We start from the raw sequence: 17,860 nt of genomic DNA on the forward strand, positions 1-17,860 counted from the left end.
ACGCAGACACGAAAGCCACGCGGGGTGAAATTATTACCTACACCGCGACCACCACGAGACCGTAAAGCAGGCAATAACCACGCTGATTTTATACGCTCCTTTCATCAAACACGTATCTCAATGCATGGTTACAGAGAACGACGGTTTTGATTGGCTGCGTATCAGCCACGCTGATGCCAGCAGTGTAGGCAATAATTTCCCCGGGAGGTGCGCGTCAGAGCCTCTGAGGTCAGCTACCAGGAATAAAAAATAAAAAAATTCAAATCCTCTTCCTCTTCTCTCTCTTAATGATATCAGACGCGCTTTTTTTTAGGAGGAATCAATTCAGATCACTTCTCTCTCTCCTCTCTGTCTTGCTATCTCTATCTCTCCGCCGCCTGCCCCTCCTCTATCGCGTGTGTCGTCCTTGTCTCCCTTCGAAAAGAAGCTGGAGACCAAGGCAACTGAGCTCTCGCTTTCCCTTTTCCGAGGGTAAGGAAAAGAAGAAAGAGAATTCTCCTTCGTCCACCCCAAGGGAATAGCGTCTCGGGTCGAATCCGATCTACTTTGTTGCTGCCTTTTGTCATCTCTCTCGCTATTGGGCTCGATCGGATCTCTTTTGCGAGTGAGAAGTAGAGAAAGGGGAGGAGGAGGAGGCGGAGGAGATGGTGAAGGAGACGGAGTACTACGACGTGCTGGGCATCAGCCCTACGGCCACGGAGGCAGAGATCAAGAAGGCCTACTACGTCAAGGTAATTTCTTGTTTCCCATGCGATTGGATTAGGGCATTTCAGTCTTCCGATTCCGGTGCTGCTTCTCATCGATACTGTTTCCGAGTTTAGTTTTTTTTTTTTTTTTGGGTTGTCTATGGATCCAGAAGAGAGATTAGTGTGGCTGTTGCTTCTCTCTCATCCTCCTGTTGTTACTATAAACAATTGTTTTTTTGGTTTGCGTTCCTTGGTCCCTATCTGTTGGCTAGGTATAGCAGTTGGGAACATTGTGGGTATTCCAATTTCTCTTCGCCTGGGGCAAAACCGGCGTTTTTGATCTTGGAGGGCTTTCCCTTTGTCATTGTCTTTCTCTTTGGATCAATGTTTACATTTAATCGCGGTCGGATGCTCCACAATTAGTGTTGAGGTTTGACTTAAGAAAAGCATTGGAACAAGGATGTTTGTCGATTTCTTTTCATGTGATGACCATCGATTTTATCTTCGCGAAGCAAAAAGTCGCCGAGAGGCTATGGTTGGCGAGCCAGATCTGATGATGATAGGCTTTGGAGCCAGATCTCCTTTAACTCCACTTTGTACCTTCCACTCTGTCCTGGTTATTTGGGAACTAGATAGTGACATAGATAAAAATTCATCTGTTCCATTAAATATAAAGAATTTCATGGGTATCATTCAAGTTACGCCGATCGTGGCTCTGCTATGATATACCTAGTGTCGAAATTATTCCCAGAGATTCAGAGTGACTGTGCTTAATTTGAACTCCATTCAATTATGTAAACCTAATTATTGCAATGGTGGCCATATCAGCATTTCTTCTTGCTTAATTTTTGGCATTCTATTTCTCAACTTTGATAAATCTTGTGCATGAAGTTGCTTAAATTTGTCCTTGAAGTGGAAGTCAGAGTCATATGCTATAACTTCACTCGCAACCTTTTTAAAAAATTCAGTTACCAGATGTGATTGATTTTTAATCTGTATATCCATTTTTTCTCTTCAGCTTAATTAGGAGACTCCAACTTTGGACTCTATCCTATTTAGAATAATGCTCAACATTTGATGGACATAATGATCGTAAGTAAATCAGGAGAGGGTCATTACAAAAATTTGAATTTGGCTGAAGTATTAAAAAAATGGCAATAGTGTATTATATATGCATGCAAGGTGTGTTTGCTTGCAAGTATATGATTGAAATGCACAGATAGGCTGATAATCTGGTGTCTGTGTTGTGTGGTCTGATATACAATGGAAAAGACTCCAATTTAGATTACTCAATAATTTTTCTGAAAGTAATTTGAAGTATTTAAAGCTTCCTAGAAACATAACATGTTCAAGCATGAATTAATATCTAACGCCTTATGGAACATGTTATAAGATGGACTCAATTTCATTCTCTCATGAAATAGCATTTTACTTGAAGACCAGATTAGTTAAAAAATCCACCCGTTTAATAAGTCAACGAATATGGCACCCGTCCAGCCAAAGGCAGCCCCTAGGTGGCCAGGTGTCCATATAGCACAAACCTAGGCTCTTGGTCGCTGCCAGCAGGCATCTAGATGGCTCCCTCTGAAACCTTGTTGTTTGCTGTTTTTTGTATGTATAGCGCTCATGTTTACTTTTCCTATTGTATGTATTTAGAATGCTTTTGTTCTTGCAGCTGAATATATTATTCAAGCTAGACATTACTAACTTTGTATTATATGCTTTCTGTTTGCTACTTATAGGCTAGGCAGGTCCATCCAGATAAAAACCCAAATGATCCCCTTGCAGCACAAAATTTTCAGGTAAGTCCTGTATTTTCCTTAGTCTAATATTTATATGATATATCACTTCAGCTTCTGGAATGGTCAGGCTATGTTTTCTGGTGTTCAGCAATATTCGTCCACTTGGCTATTAAGCTATTGTTAGTTAGTTGAGGGTCGAGACAGTGGATAAAGTTCTTGTTCATCAACTTTGCTCCTCTTAGCCATGTGTGCTTTTTATAGTATTCCTTTAGACTCACTTTGGTTGCCAATATAATGAAAGAAAAGAAAAGTAAATCAGCTGAAGAAAGTAGAAGAAAAGAATATGGAGCATTTTCTTGGTTTGTTAAACTAAGAAAATTGTAGTCTGGTTGTGATATGATTATCTTTAACTACTTTGCTATTTAGTTTCTTTCAAAATCTGTAGCTTCTGTAGGAGAAACTTTTAGATCTCGCCGAGAAAATTCTGATTCCTTATTATCTATTTGTCTCTCTGAATTTTCTTCTCTAACTTCCCATTCTCACTTTCTCCACAATGACGTAAAAGCTGGGCCTGTTGGATGACAATTCACATTGGTGGAAGCAGAAATCTGCGGAGGGGGGCAGGGAAGAACAAGCAAATCAAAGGAGACCATTAGATTCCACAATCCTGGAAATACTGGCATTCTGCAACTTACCTTTTAAAAAGATGATAATATCCTTAATGTCTTGGTATTACTTGATTTAAAACTTCCTCTCTCATTTTTTTTTTTTGCCTCATGCAATCTCGTCTTTCCATCCCTTCTAACTCATCAATAGGGATCCCTTTCAACTCATGATTCAAAGCATCCAACATGCCCCTTATAAAACTTACCTGATGATCATTGTGTATCATGCCTGAGCAATATAGTGGAGTAGCTGTTTGGCTCACTTGGTGTTTCTCTGACTGATGATTGCAGTGATATGTTCCTTACCTATGTCATTGCTTGATAAATTCTTAAAATTCTTTTCCTCTCACCTGTAGACATTTTATAGGTAATTAGGATAATATTTTAAATTCTTCAGCAAGCGATATTGTCTCTTTTATGCTACAATAATATATATAGAGGAGGATTTTTTTTTTTTTATAAAAAAGGAAATTCAACCTGTGGTTAACTTCTGAAAGAAGACACAAAGGTTCTAGAAAAGAAGAAAGAATGGAAAAAACATAAGCCATTTCTTCCTCAAAAGGAAATATAAAGAATATAAAAGAAGAAGTTTTAATATAAACAACATAGAACGTGGTTAAAGGGCAAGTCTTGGTGCAACTTGAGGTTGCTCCATTGTGACCTGGGTTTTATTGGTCCAAAACATGAAACAACATCTCCGCTTATGGGGGTAAGGCTGTGTACATCTAATCAGACCCCCAATGGCAGGAGTCCCGTGCACTGGGACACTATTTTCTTATCATACAACTTGTTTGTTAAAAGCTTTTAGTAATTATCTTTAAATTTTGCAGTGAACTTGCTTGATGCTGCTGTACTAAATTTGACTATTGGGAACTTTTAGTTTTAGCCATCAGTTTATCATTTAACATATTCGCTACTCACTCTCAGTGCTATTGTGATTCAGGTTTTAGGGGAGGCTTACCAGGTGCTCAGTGATCCAGCACAGCGCCAAGCGTATGACACTTATGGAAAATCAGGCATTTCAACGTATGTTCTCTACTTTAAGCATGTAACATTTAATAAAAGGGGAAAAAATGAACATTTGGGGAAATGAAATGCTCTTTTTTTAGCTCACATGCGATTCCAAAGGACAAAGGGTTCACCACTTTTAATCCTTCATATTTTTATAATGTTTAAATAAACATGGGAATACAATGAGCTAATATTTCATTTTTTGCTGACATTTCAGAGAACAAATTATCGATCCTGCTGCAATCTTTGCTATGCTGTTTGGTAGTGAACTTTTTGAGGACTACATTGGTCAACTTGCCATGGCATCAATGGCTTCACTTGATATTCTCACTGAAGGAGAACAGGTTGATGCCAAAAAGTTACAAGAGAAGATGAGGGTATTGTTTCCAACTAGTGATCTTTTGTTGCATAATCCTTTAGTTAGTCTATAATTCTTTTTGTTTTTGTTTCTCACTTTCATCAATGGGCTTCTAGAAGATTTAGCAAACAGATGGAGGTGGAATCCTTCCATGAAATATTGTACCATATGTATTAGGAGCCTCCTGGATATTTCTAGTGATAATTACTACCATTAAAAAAAGGTGTAGGTCATTTATTTTGTTGTCTAGTGTGAAGATTTGTGGAATAAGATAGTTATGACCAACCATAAGAAGTGATAATGTAATGAAGTGGGTAAAGAAGTTCAGATATGGAAATATGGAAGTTCAGAAATGTGGTAAAAGAGGAGACCATAATAGGATTTATTGGGGACAAGGCTTCATATTTAACTTGGGGTTTGTATATACATGTATATATATTTTACATGAAATAACTTGGGGTTTTTACATGCAACTCTTAATGAATATTGAGTTACATATATTAACACTCTAGCACTTCTGTGTTTACCTCCATCTAGTTATGAATCAAACTTGATTGCTGGCTTTGGGTTCATTTTTGCAATCTTCTATGGAAGTTTAAGATGTTGTCCTGACATTTTTTTTTATCCATTTCTTTAGATCTTAATTTCGTTTCTACTTATTCATTTTTGTATCCGCTATCCTAAAGTTCATATAATTCTGCTTTTTTAATTAGTTGTTTGATAATCAAAATAAGATTCTACATTCAGTTATATTTACCTTATAAAATTTGCTAATGATATTTTGCAGGTTGTTCAAAAGGAAAGAGAGGAGAAACTTGCACAGATACTGAAAGACCGACTTAACCTTTATGTTCAAGGACACAAAGATGAATTTATTAATCATGCTAAGGGTGAGGTGGTGAGACTTTCTAATGCAGGTAATAATATATATTGTTGGCTTATCTGTTTTCTCTTAAAAAAAAAAATCTCAAAATTCAATTTATCATGTATTTTGTAACCACAAAGAATGTGGGAACAGAATCATTGTATTTTTCCAGAAACACATTAGATTATTATGACACCTTGAATCCAATTGCGACGTATCCTGATTATAGTAGGCAAGAGGCCTTGTGTCATTTAAAGGTACTATATGACAGCACCGATTTCATCTCTACCTAGAGCTGTTTTGACTTTGGAGCCATTAGATTTGTTTACTAAACCCATCTCATTTGTCTCTAATTACTTTTCTTCAGAAAGACCACAATTTATGACTCCCTTCTTTCCATGAATTGAGTCCATGTGATCCAACTCAGGTTATTTAAGTGCATCTAATCCGCAGCCATGACATTCTTTAAATACACTTCCACACTGCTTTTTCGTTGGCCTTTTCTCATCATCTATTATTCTTAGGAGGACTTTTCATCTCATGAATCCTTTGGACCAGCTATCAGCCCCAGATTCCATTCCACTAGACACCATATTCATTTGGTTTGCCAACCCAGCTTGATTCTGAAATACCAGTACTCTCCTGTGCTGCACCACCATTATGATCTCCACCTTGTTAGAGGAGAGTTTGATTTTTGTAGGCATCTTTAGAAGGATGAAAGGGTTGCTTAATTTGGTGGATGGTGACTTTGATGGAGTCTTCATGGGTAATGTGCTAGTTGAGCCTTTGGAGGATCCCCTCATCATAGGGTTAAGGAATTAATGAATGCAAATTTGTGTTGCGCTAAGATTCCATGCACATCTAAGAGTCCAGAAAAGGATAACAACTGGACAACCCCATCCAACACCAAACAAAAGAATTTCAGTTATTCCAACTATTTGGGATGGCCTATAGAACATTCAGCTGCTGAAAGCTATATCCCTCTAGCCACCTTATCTGATGAGGCGACTCACAGGAGTCCCCCTACTTATTTCTGTTAGAGATTGTTGTATGTTGTGGCTATGTGTATATATTCCTTTATACATGTTGTTTTAAATTCACATACTGCTTGTGAGAGGGCCATGTCCATTTATACATGTATGTATGTTCTTTGCATTTGGCTCAATAGTTCTTGGACCTTTGACAACTCTTAACTCTTGCCCAATGATTTTATGGTATCAGAGCTTTGCTATGTAGCTAGGTCTGTCTAACAACTTTAGAAATATGAAAGATAGGCAAACATTTTCATAATCACCACTGCTTAATGTATTACTTGTGTTGAGATCTATATGTCTGTTTTCCTCTTCCAGATGCTATAGTAAGGCTGCAATAAAATCTTGATCATTGACCACTGCCCAATCACTACAGATCTTTCATGACATATGTAAAATAGAGTTGTTCTGCAAGCATAAGGAGATTCTACATTAAACTCTGGCAATTGGTTTCTGGCAGAATCTGGTGCTTTAATTGTTTGATATGTTGATATGTTGCTTGATTCAACATAAGCTTATTGCTGTTTTTGAATTCTCCTCTTTGATCTGCTTGGTTGATATTCTTGGTTTGATTTCCCTTTTTTGGGTCATACAACACTTGTTTTGGCTCTCTTGCTCCTTAAGTTCTAACATTCCCATGTGGACTCTTGCTTGTTTTATATTAGCTTCCTTATCCTTCGCCATGCTCCACTAGCATGATGTCTTTTAAGATTATTCTGTCCACTGGATGTTCGACTGATGACATGAGCAACTGGTGGGATGCTCTGTTACCTCGTGTTATCAGATAGTGGGATGTGATCTATGGGATTATTTTGAAGACCCAATCTGAAGCGTGGTATCATATATCAATGTGTTCAGGAACTCCAATAGTCGCATGAGTTGATAATAATTAATAAGAAGGTCAAGATTGTCAACTTGTTATGGTGTCTGACAATGTAGGAATGCACACGAATATGGAATCTTACTGAGTGCATGTTGAGTTAGGTAAATGGTGGTGGATGGAATATTGTGCTGTCCTGTAGGAGTGGTAAGGTGGGCTAATTTTGTGTTTGTCAAACCTTGTTACTGTTAGTTAGACTCAGGATTTGGTTGACTTAGTTTTTATTTGTGGAACCAAATTTGGATGCACTAGACCTAGTTTATATTAGATCGATATATTATGTTTGTGAATGTAGTTAGGGTTGCTCGATCTGGTTCAAGTTTTGCTGGGTCAGTTAGGTTTGACCTACTTTGATTTGGACAGATCTATTTTTGCATTAGTTGACCTTGTTGGGATTCAGCTTGTATTTATTGACATATTTAGGTTTTCTAAAATGTAAGTGTGACTAAGTTTGTGACAAAATTAAGCTAGTGTTTAGGTGAGATGTCTGGGTAAAGGTGCAAGCCAATGGAGAAGGCCAATTAGGGGGTGTCTAAATGTAGCATTACCAGAACCAACAAATTCTCCCAATGATTTGTCATTGGGCTATCTGAAATTTGGTTTCTCATTGTATGGCTGCTCCCACTTACCGCCCACCCACCCCACCCCACCCCCCCCACCCCACCAAAATCTTTTTTGCTGGAACTATCTTCACATCTATCACATATCAAAGGCAACTGTATAGTTTGATCCAAAATAATTTCATTTCTGTCATGGCAAGGATGCAATACTAATTGTTCTATGTTCATTGCATCCTGGAATTTAGAGTGGGCTACTTTCTCATAGTTTTATCTTTTATCTATTGAGTTCTTTTAGTGTCATGCGGGATTACAGAAGCAAGGATTGCCAGTTACAGTGCCATTCTTCTTCAACCATCAACTTGTTACACGTGAATGAACTCTAAACAATTTGTTACTTTTTTTGACTTCCATTTTGGCATCTATTTCAGTTTCTATGCTGTAGGAAGTAACCTCCCATATCTTGCTCTGTAAGCCATATTGAATAAGAACTTATTGTTCCAAACAGTTTCAAGTTGGCTGTTGAAAATCTCTGTTTCTCCATTTATAGTATCATCGTACTTCTAGTTATGGTGTAGTCCTATCGTGTTCTAGCTGGGCAGTGCTCTAGTGAAATGGAATTTTCTAAGCATCTCTATCGCAAGTGCCCAAAGTGGAAACTTGGCTTAACAAAAAAATAACTCTAACTTGATTTCAAAACTCAGAAAATATTGCCAAGCCCTATTGATTTGCAAATCTTGAATTTGCTGAATGCCTGAATCATGGAAAAGAAGAGGCTTGTCTTTGTACCCCATTTTCTGTCATCTTATGGATGTATATATAGCTATTCAGATCTCTAATTGCATTAATATGGGTTAGAAGGAGATGGATAGGAAATCAAAGTAGAACAGTCACATAAGCATATATATATATATATTATAGAGAGAGAGAGATTGGATGATGGGGTCCCACATTGATGATCCGAGCTATTAGATGTGATCCACTACTTGTAAATTGTTTACATATAAAAAATCATGTGTTTTGGCGACCCCTAGTTTATACATCAGGTGGTCAAAAAAGGGACAGTTTAAATAACATGAAATATATATTTTCTTTTGGACCACTTGGTGCATAGGTTAGGAATCTCTAAATCACATGATTTTTGGCATGTAAGCAGTTTACAAATAATAGATCATCTCTCTCTCACCCCCCCCCCCCCCTCTTTATTATATGTATATAAAGTGAACTCTTAAAATCCTTGTTTTTATTTTTTAAAAGTAATTGCCTGACATGAGCATAAACAAACATGCAGGTCTTAAAGTATTCCTAAAAATTACAGAAAATTAGTGATTTTGATATTATTAAATTCTTATCTTTTCTCTAGCATGCAGCTATAAATGCATATCATCCTCCTTTTTTTAGGGGCATAAGCCATGAGCACAAACACATGCCTGGATCCTGATTTTAGTATGTTCTGAGAAATTTCTTAAATTTAGATGGATTAGGAAAGTAAATGAGCATAGCCATTAAAATCAGGGAACTAGATTGAAAAAAGACTCCGCACGCTAACTTATAAGGAAACTTAATGCTTCTTCTTTCATTTGGCACATTTGGCCCAGCATACACCGGTGCTACATGTCAGTTAGAGTATGTTGTCTCAGGAGTCTCCAGAGGTGGATATAAAGGATAACTCAATGAGACATGTATGAATTGTATTACCTGTGTGGTGTATCACCTGGTCACCTAAATGCAATCTGCCTGGAAGCTGAGGTAGTAGATTGCTCAGCAGCTTCTCATGGTCTTATGACACCATCTAGTATCCCTTCTAGATATTTGTCCATGGCAAAGAACTCTTTGCCAGACCTCTATTATTTGACCATCTCTATATGTGCAGGTGCTTGAAAATATGGGCATCTTAGTGGTCCACGCTTGAATTTTTCTCCCATATTATGTGCCTACCTTCTCTAGATTTGCATTTGAAATGTTTGCTCCAGATAATTTCCTTCGGTGATAACTTTCTAATTCATTCCATCTAATGATTGCTACAGCTTATGGAGTGGATATGTTAAATACCATTGGCTACATATATGCAAGACAGGCAGCAAAAGAGCTTGGAAAAAAAGCTATATATTTGGGCGTGCCATTTATTGCTGAATGGTTCAGGAACAAAGGCCACTTTATCAAGTCCCAAGTAACAGCTGCGACAGGTGAACGGCTAAATTGGCTCATCAGCTGGAGGGCACATATCATGCCTGCATCCTTACAAATGCACATTTTACTTAATTCTCAGCCTTTATGATTCTTCTTCTGTCTGCTTGCATTTAGCGAGCCCTTGGTATTTGTGCATTCGTGTGTTTAGAGCATGTATTTATGCTCTCCAGGGTGCTGATTGAACATGTAATATATGACAGATTTTGAAAGCAGTGATTGATTTTTTGGATTTGCAGGTGCCATTGCTCTAATGCAGCTGCAAGAGGACCTGAAGAAACAACTAAGTGCTGAGGGCAATTTTACAGAGGAAGAACTTGAGGACTATATGCAGACTCACAAAAAGTTAATGGTAGATTCCTTGTGGAAGCTAAATGTTGCTGATATTGAAGCTACCCTATCCCGAGTCTGTCAGATGGTCTGCCTTCTCCTTTCTTTCTAAGATCTTATCTTTTTTCACCTTAACCTTTTGGGTTGAATTTATGGTGATAAACTTATATCAGGTTCTCCAAGACAACAGTGTCAAGAGAGAGGAACTCCGAGCTCGAGCCAAAGGGTTGAAAACTCTTGGAAAAGTATTTCAGGTATCTTTCATGATTTCATACCATAAATTACTTGGTTACTTATTTCCTATTATATAATTAATTATGTGTACATTCCATTGTATAGAGGGTTAAGTCTGCCAATGCAAGTGAGAGCGAAGCATCACTGACAAGTGGAGTACCAAACCAGTTAAGTGGAAATGACGGATCCAATGATGGTAGTTCTGATACATCACCAAAAGCTCCAATGGAGCAGCCGCCATACACAACTCCACCTGCTCCCCAGGTAGCATTTGTTGCCATTCCCATCCATTATCATTTCAATATGTGCAAAAGAACTGGTCCTCCTCGAGATGTTCGGTAGTTGATTGAAATCTTGACAATTTAGTTGGCCTACGTTTTCTTTCTATATCTACAGTTTGGGCCATCATCGAGCGGGAGCCTTGGTTCTCTGCATTTTTTTCTGCATTTTTTTATCTTCCCATGCCAAAGAAAAGAAAATTAATGAGTAGATGATTGAAAAAGAATTCTCTTTATTTGCTAGAGCCCATACGTGGAGGCCCCGCAGTTTGCTGGTGCTCAGTACACCTATAACTTCCCAATGCCTACTGCACCTCCTGGTGCACAAAGGCATCCTTGATCAGCAGGCAGTGGAGAAGTAGACCAGACATGATTGTGATCGTCTTGTATTATATCATTTCTGGCATCAGAAAAAGCTCATTCATTGGGTGCTTTGCCTTGTATAAGGAGTCTGGTTGCCCTTGCTCCTATATTGTTGTCATCATTGTGCATTATTTATACAACAGAAGTTGGGCATGGGTCCGTTCAGTGTGCAACCCTCCTGCTGTGCTTTTTATATGGGTCGGTTTTGTTCTGCATCCCATGTCATGCTAGGTCAGCAACACCGAGACTATCATTGTACATCAGAGAGTTCTTTGTGTGGCTTCCCCTTTTTTTATAATAGAAGGAAGAGGTCACTCTGTGTATATAATTGGATCATTTCTGGTTCATGATTTAGCATTTCTTGTTATTTTGTGCAAGAAATGTTGCATGATTGCATAAGTCTTGCTTGTTTAAGAAGCTTTACCAAACTTGAGTCATGTTTCTGTTACTTTCTTCGTTATTTTTTTCCCTTTGCGCAAGATTGATTCGCAAAAATGATGATGGTCGGTTACTGCATTTTGTCACTGGTCCTTCAGAAATGTTTGTCGTCTTGTATTGCTGTCAATTACTGTGCAGGAAGTGCAGATCTGTTAGCAGGCATGCCTAAAGTTTTCATAATGCCTCAGCATGCTGATATATTTGGTACTAAGAGTATCAGCTGATGCTGTATTGCGGTGGATGAGTACTTGTACATGCTATAGCTCAGCATACGTGATTCTTGTGACTAATTTAAAATAAAGGCGTGCATGGTGGATGGATGTGAAGCAACCAGTGATTGGTGGATGGTAGGTGCAATATATGTGATATAATGGAAATCAGAGTTTGGGAGATGAGTATGATAAATTGTAACTGTTCGATTGTTGATAGTGGCTTCATCAAATGGGGTTTGATGAATTCAAGTAAATGATATAACGGATGAATGCTTGGAACTGAATGCTTCCATGGAATGGGCATAATGCATCAGATGCACAAGTTTTGGGTTAAGTTTCAAGTGGTGTGTAAGATTAGAGCCATTAAATGAGTATACGTGTCGTGTTGGACGGCAGTGGCCTTTAAATTAAGTACAAATCGCAGATGGTGTTTTAAGAAATTCTAAGTAGTACATAAGCCTATTGGCTGAAGTGGAAAGAAAAAAAAAAATGATTGCTTCAACGCCTGCATTACACATGGGACGCGTGTGACTGATTCAAGAGTGATTAGTTGATGGAATGCACAAAAAGCTACAAAATTATGCGTTTCTTTTTCTTTTATTTTTTACCCCGTCTTTTGGAAGGGCTATCCCCATAGCCACCCCCAGGGGCCTGATCCAACGTTCTGTGGCATGCAATTTCGCAATTAGAGTGAGAAAAAAAAATAAAGCTGTAGCTGTGAAACATGTAGGAATGAACCAAATCCAACTCCTTAAATCAACCTCCATGTACATGGAGAGCAGGGTTCATATTGAGGTTACTATAATGGCATTATAGTGGTTTGATGGTCATACTGGTTGTTTTGGCTGTTGCTCCTCTCAAAGGGACCACTCAACTTTCCTTCGTATTTAAATATTTATTTACTATAATGGTATTTCAGTGAAAAATAATATGCAATAATGGAAGAGCAACAGTACTATTCATTTGATAAAAAAACTATTTTTTTCTTCTTTAGATTGGAAGTTGATATTTTCGAAGCAAATAAAAATTTTGTTTTGTAGAATAAAATAAAATAATAGCTATTATTTATATTACAATACACCGTTGTAATGCCAAATAATATTGTATAGTTGCTGTTACTTTTTCCATTATGCGCGCACGCGCACACATGTTTTCGTGATTATGAAATCTTTTAAATTAAAAAAATTGCAAAACAACAGAGTAACGTCAATTGGACTGTTCAATTATTATAGTTTACCATGAAGTATTATAAGCTGACAGACTTTACAAACAGCCATAAAGGAACGATTAGTGTCGGTGTTCGAGAGGGGCGATGGCATGACAACCCTGCCGACACTGCACACGTTAGGCCCATCAACCCCTGATCAAATTGATTTCCACCGCTCATCTTGGTGTGGAGAAAGCAAATCCGCGATTCTGAGCGGACAAGAGAGAATATGGTAGGTTGGGACGTCCCCACCATATGAGAATGAGAGAGCGCCAACCCATGCAAAAGACCTTCTCTCATTAACTCTTGCTCAATAATATTAATAATAGCAGCAGTAGTAGTAAAGGGGAGTTGATGATGATACTTTATATCAAAGCAACTTAGATAATAAAAAGATTTTCCTTGTATATTATTAGTTTTCAATAACTTGATGAAATATGTTTTACAATATGAATTTTCGAAGCTGTGTGATTTATAACATTGGTCTTTTACAATCAAACTGGTCTGCAGCTGTGGTACCAGAAGGAAAAAAAAAATGAAATATAATTCCTTATCACCTCCAAGTTTAAAATCCTGACCAATTAAAAAAAGAAAATATTATTTATGATTAAGAAAAATAAAACGACCCGGGGAAGGATGGTGGGTCAGAAGCTGCTGTCTCCAGCCTGTCCTCAGCATTTAAGCAACCAAACCCTTCCAAGCTTACATGTGTCGAGGAGATTCAAGAACTCCTGTGGGACCATTGTATTAGGACCTCAGTGAATTTTTTTGGGGCATAAACATAAGAAATATTTAGTCATGTAAAAAAAAAAAAAAAAAAAAAAAAAAGGAAAGTGGGAAAGAACCTCTCCCTTGGCTTTGCCTTCTAATCTACACAAAAAATAACACACAAAGCTACGCATGATGTAACAAAGATACCTCACAACAAAGTAACAAAAGCTGATGTGTAACGTTTCAAGTCTCTCTCACCACAACTTTGTCACCTTGTAGCCTTTTTCTTGAGCAAGCGTTTCTCTTCGAGAAAACTCTTGCCACCAAACAACGACGGCAGCTGCCAAAGCACCCCCCTCGCCACCGACTCCAGCCAAGGGTATCCTCCTTCTATTTCACCTCCCCCCCACCCCACTCTCTCTCCTCGCATCAACAACTTCTCCTCTCCGTGGTTGACTTCTCTTGAAAGATCTACATTCCCTTGTGCCTCTCTTTCTTTATTTTTCTCTCAGGCATTTTGTCGAACGGGTAGAAGAGGGTCGTCGGCAGGGATGGGGAGGTTGTCGGTGGTGGCCGTAGCGATGGTGGTGCTGCTGGCGGTGGCGAGCGTGGGGGAGGGAAGAAAAAGGATAAGGAGAAGGTGTGCGATAAGGGGTGGGAGTGCAGTGGGAGTAAATACTGCTGCAACGAGACGATCACCGACTACTTCCAAGTGTACCAGTTCGAGAATCTATTCAGCAAGAGGAATGCGCCCGTGGCCCACGCGGTCGGGTTCTGGGACTACCAATCCTTCATCACGGCGGCCGCCGTGTACGAGCCCCTCGGCTTCGGCACCACCGGCGGCAAGCAGATGGGGATGAAGGAGGTCGCCGCCTTCTTCGGCCATGTCGGCAGCAAGACCTCCTGTAAGATTTCTCTTCCGATGAACGCAATGCACCTGACCTATTGTTTCTATTCTTTGTGGTAAATTGTTCTTTGAGAAGTTTAATTCGGAGGCTGATGGCTTGGGATGGATGGATCTGATTCGTTGGTTTCCCTTTCTCCTTTTAGGAAACCTAATTTCTGTTTTCTTACAAAGGGAAGGGGAATGGATTGGAGTGGACTTTGGGGAGGGGTATAGATTTAGATCCAGACATGCATCCCTATATTTATGGAAAGGTTTTAATAAATGATTGTTGTTGAGAATTGCTGCCGCGTTTAAAAGACAAGGATTATTTGGGGGAAATGGTACTACATGGAGCTAAAATTTCCAAGAGAATATAGAGAAATTCAAGGACAGGATTTGCATTTCTTTGCATTTTTTGGTGCAATTTGGATCTGCATTAAAATTTTGTGGTGGATTAGCATGATATGTGTTTTTATTAGGCAGTTTCCTTCTTCATATCTATCAAAACAGGTGTTCATCTTTGTCAAAGATTCATGATAGAAATTGGGGTCTGAATAAAACGAATCTGATGACCAAAAGTGTTGTGCTGGTAGGTTATCGAACTTGATGCAGGGTTCTGATGATTATATATATATCCAGCCATGTGATGAAGAAATTTGACCAGATCTAATGATTCCACAAGTTTACTGAAATTACTCTTGAGATACCATGCCAACATTGGAATTATCAGTGCCTCTTGGAGTCCTGCGGCATAGCATCTCCTAAATATGATGCTACTTTTTCTTATGTTTATAACCAAATTTCTTTGCAAGATGTTCCCCATTAGTTTAATGAACTTCTTAAGAAAATTTCTATCAAAGTGTACATGAATTTATTTCATGATGTATGCATGCTGAAGGAATTTTTGATGGTTTCCACTATCAGTGCCGCAATTACCATTTGTTCCTGATTTGTCTTTTGCAGGTGGGTATGGTGTTGCCACTGGTGGCCCTCTTGCATGGGGACTTTGCTATAACCATGAAATGAGCCCAAGCCAGTCCTATTGTGCAGATGACTACAAGTACCCTTGCACCCCAGGTGCTGAGTACTATGGTCGTGGTGCTCTTCCTGTGTACTGGTATGCAAATATCATCTTTCCAGCTATCACGAGCTCTAAGAATGCGACCCGTAATAATAAGTTTCATGTAACTTTGCCTTCTACTTTGATGGATGACTTTCATGACTTTCAGGAACTACAATTATGGAGTTCTTGGGGAGGGACTCAAGGTTGATCTGTTGAATCATCCAGAATACTTAGAGCAGAATGCTACCCTGGCTTTCCAAGCTGCCATGTGGAGGTGGATGACCCCGATGAAGAAGAAGCAGCCTTCAGCCCATGATGTGTTTGTGGGCAACTGGAAGCCCTCGAAGAATGATACCTTGGAGAAGAGGCTACCTGGCTTCGGGATGACCATGAACATTCTGTATGCAGATCTTGTCTGCGGACAGGGCTTCATTGATTCCATGAACAACATCATATCCCACTACCAATATTACCTGGACCTGATGGGGATCGGGCGTGAGTTCTCTGGAGATAATCTTGACTGTGCTGAACAAAAGGCTCTCAACCCATCTGGCAAATCTGCTTCTTCTTAACTGCAAAGGAAGAAGCTGGCCATCTCAATTGGATCCTCATAGAGGATGCCACGAATAAATGGTCGTCGTTCTACTGCTCCATTGTAAGTTTGTGTTAATGTGAAACTGTACTGTTGTGGTTCGAGTAGTATTTGAAGGATGGAACTGTTCTCTGTAGGAGGTGAACTACTGTTTATACTACAATGTTTTGTAGATGATGCCTATGAGGCGGTTGTTGCTCATGTTATACTGTGTTTGCGAAACAAACTTTTGGTGAATATTCTATTTTTTTTTTTGTTTTGTGAATTCTATGATTCATGCTTATTATTCTTTCATGGATGGCAATGTCAAACTGCATTTCAGGGGAGATGCAGTGGGATTGCATTTTAGTTTAATTATACATCATGAAGTGGCCAGTCCTTGATCCACTTGTTTCTAAGCCTACAAACAAGCCAAGCTGTTCATGAATAGCTCCAGTGCTGCTAAATGACAGGCTTGTTTCTTAGAGAGGTCAATCAGGGTGCTGAATGTCTCTCTAAACTGGCTCTGACGTGGGAGTCGGGATTCTAGCATACTGATTTCCTGGCCCCTGCTTGGCCTCTTGAAGGTTGATGTAAGCTTTGTTACATTTTCCCGCTCTAGTAATGATGCTACTCAAATATTGCCTTTGTCATTGTGCTTGTCAAAGAGGAAACACCAAGCTCAAGCCTCATTTCATTTCAAGCTGGGTTCACAAATGAGTCAAAAACACTATGTGCTTTCTGAGCAACAGTAGCGGCGGTATTGCATGACGGTATGTTGTTCCAGGCTTCCAGCTCTTTCAGTAAATAAATGTTTAAACTTAAATATGCAACATTTATAGTCATTCTTACTCAACATTTGTAGTCATTCTTGGCTTGAGCTTGGGTAAAGTTTGAATGTATTTTCACACAATGAGCCAAGATTGGGTAGCCCAAACCGTAGCTTTTGTTGCCTGAGTTGTATTTTCATTTGCTTTCTATCGTCTGACGAGTCTCTCAACATTTCTGCGTTTCAATTGGAATTGCTTGGCAACCAAGCAAGCATATGGGACTGAACGCAATAACCAAACCAGGTACATGTATTCTCATGAAGGGAATCCAAAGAAAGGTCCATGTTGGCGTCATTGGCACACTTACAATTGTGGTGATAATTGGATCAGATCGGACTAGACACAAATTGGAGCAGATATAAAATAAATAAAAATTTTTATTAATCTGAATCTGATCTATTTATTAAGTAGATCAAAAATCTGAATTTATTTATTTTATTAAATATATAATTTAAGTTGATTTGTAATGATTTGAATCAAATTAAATGAGTTGAACGGTTAAATATTGCCATCCTACTTATTATGTTAATATTTTACTAATTTTCCACTGATAAATCAGACTATAAAAGATACTTTGAATCCTAATCCGATGCCCTCTTTGTCCTGCACTCTCACTTGTTCCTTGCAGGCTACGATTCAAAAACGCTCCTCTTTCTTTTCCCATGTAAAGAAAGAGATGGCTTATGGCGGACCCTCCCTTTCCTTTCCAGTCCCTGACTATCAAAAATCCAAAACTGATCCAATATTACTAGCCA

General features: G+C 38.7%; 2 protein-coding genes across 3 annotated transcripts; both read left to right on the forward strand.

Moving 5' to 3' along the window:
• The first annotated feature begins 372 nt into the window (after positions 1-372).
• On the forward strand, positions 373-11,635 carry LOC105052908 (chaperone protein dnaJ 10). 2 transcript variants are annotated; one of them, XM_010933892.4, is made up of 10 exons: positions 373-731; positions 2,429-2,488; positions 4,037-4,119; positions 4,322-4,481; positions 5,250-5,379; positions 9,823-9,981; positions 10,222-10,400; positions 10,486-10,566; positions 10,652-10,810; positions 11,069-11,635. In XM_010933892.4, the coding sequence occupies exons 1-10, from the start codon at positions 645-647 to the stop codon at positions 11,162-11,164; spliced, it is 1,194 nt and encodes a 397-aa protein (XP_010932194.1). In that variant the 5' UTR covers positions 373-644; the 3' UTR covers positions 11,165-11,635. The 2 variants fall into 2 exon arrangements, with proteins under 2 accessions (XP_010932194.1, XP_010932193.2); XM_010933891.4 differs by having other exon boundaries at positions 382-731; positions 10,943-11,089.
• A 2,509-nt stretch (positions 11,636-14,144) lies between these two features.
• Positions 14,145-16,561, forward strand: LOC105052906 (chitinase-like protein 1). The gene is given in 4 exon segments (XM_010933890.4): positions 14,145-14,366; positions 14,369-14,660; positions 15,605-15,758; positions 15,871-16,561. Coding segments are annotated over 4 exon segments (912 nt in total). The 5' UTR covers positions 14,145-14,306; the 3' UTR covers positions 16,277-16,561.
• Positions 16,562-17,860: the final 1,299 nt, after the last annotated feature.

The sequence above is a fragment of the Elaeis guineensis genome, chromosome 10 (assembly GCF_000442705.2).
Source record: "Elaeis guineensis isolate ETL-2024a chromosome 10, EG11, whole genome shotgun sequence".
NCBI lineage: Eukaryota > Viridiplantae > Streptophyta > Magnoliopsida > Arecales > Arecaceae > Elaeis > Elaeis guineensis.